Source organism: Eimeria tenella, genomic scaffold (genome assembly GCF_000499545.2).
Source record: "Eimeria tenella Houghton genomic scaffold, Eth_scaff2579, whole genome shotgun sequence".
In the NCBI taxonomy this organism is placed as follows: Eukaryota; Apicomplexa; class Conoidasida; order Eucoccidiorida; family Eimeriidae; genus Eimeria; species Eimeria tenella.
Window position 1 is genome coordinate 1 of NW_013542448.1, and position 382 is coordinate 382.

Sequence of the window (382 nt, forward strand, 5' to 3'; positions counted from 1 at the left end):
CCCCGGGGGGCCCCCGGGGGCCCCTGGGGGCCCCCCGGGGCCCCTGGAGGGGCTCTCGAACAGCAGCCGCGCGGAGAGCCCCCTGTCCCGGATGTTTGTCTCCAAAGGAGGAGACTGTGCAGTGAGAGTGCAGTCTCTTGCTTCTCTGCAGGGCCTGTACGGGGCCCCCCCCGCTGCTGCTGCTGCTGCTGCTGCTGCTGCTGCGGGGGGGGCCCCCGGGGAGACAGGGGGCCTCTACACGCACTACTCCTCCGTGGGGAGCGGCAGCAGTCTCTCTGTGTCTCTTTCTCTTTCTAGAGACAGAGAAGGAGACAGTGGGGTGTTGGGGGGCCCCCTGCTGCCTGTGGGGCTGCTGGTGGGGGCGAGGGGGGGAGAGGGTGGG

At 70.7% G+C, this 382-nt stretch overlaps 1 protein-coding gene across 1 annotated transcript; it reads left to right on the top strand.

Moving 5' to 3' along the window:
* Positions 1 to 91: 91 nt before the first annotated feature.
* ETH_00037815 (uncharacterized protein) lies at positions 92 to 314 on the top strand (the record flags this gene model as incomplete). The annotated part of the gene is made up of 1 exon (XM_013375164.1): positions 92 to 314. A coding segment is annotated over one exon (223 nt), but the record flags the coding sequence as incomplete, so codon positions are not given.
* Positions 315 to 382: the final 68 nt, after the last annotated feature.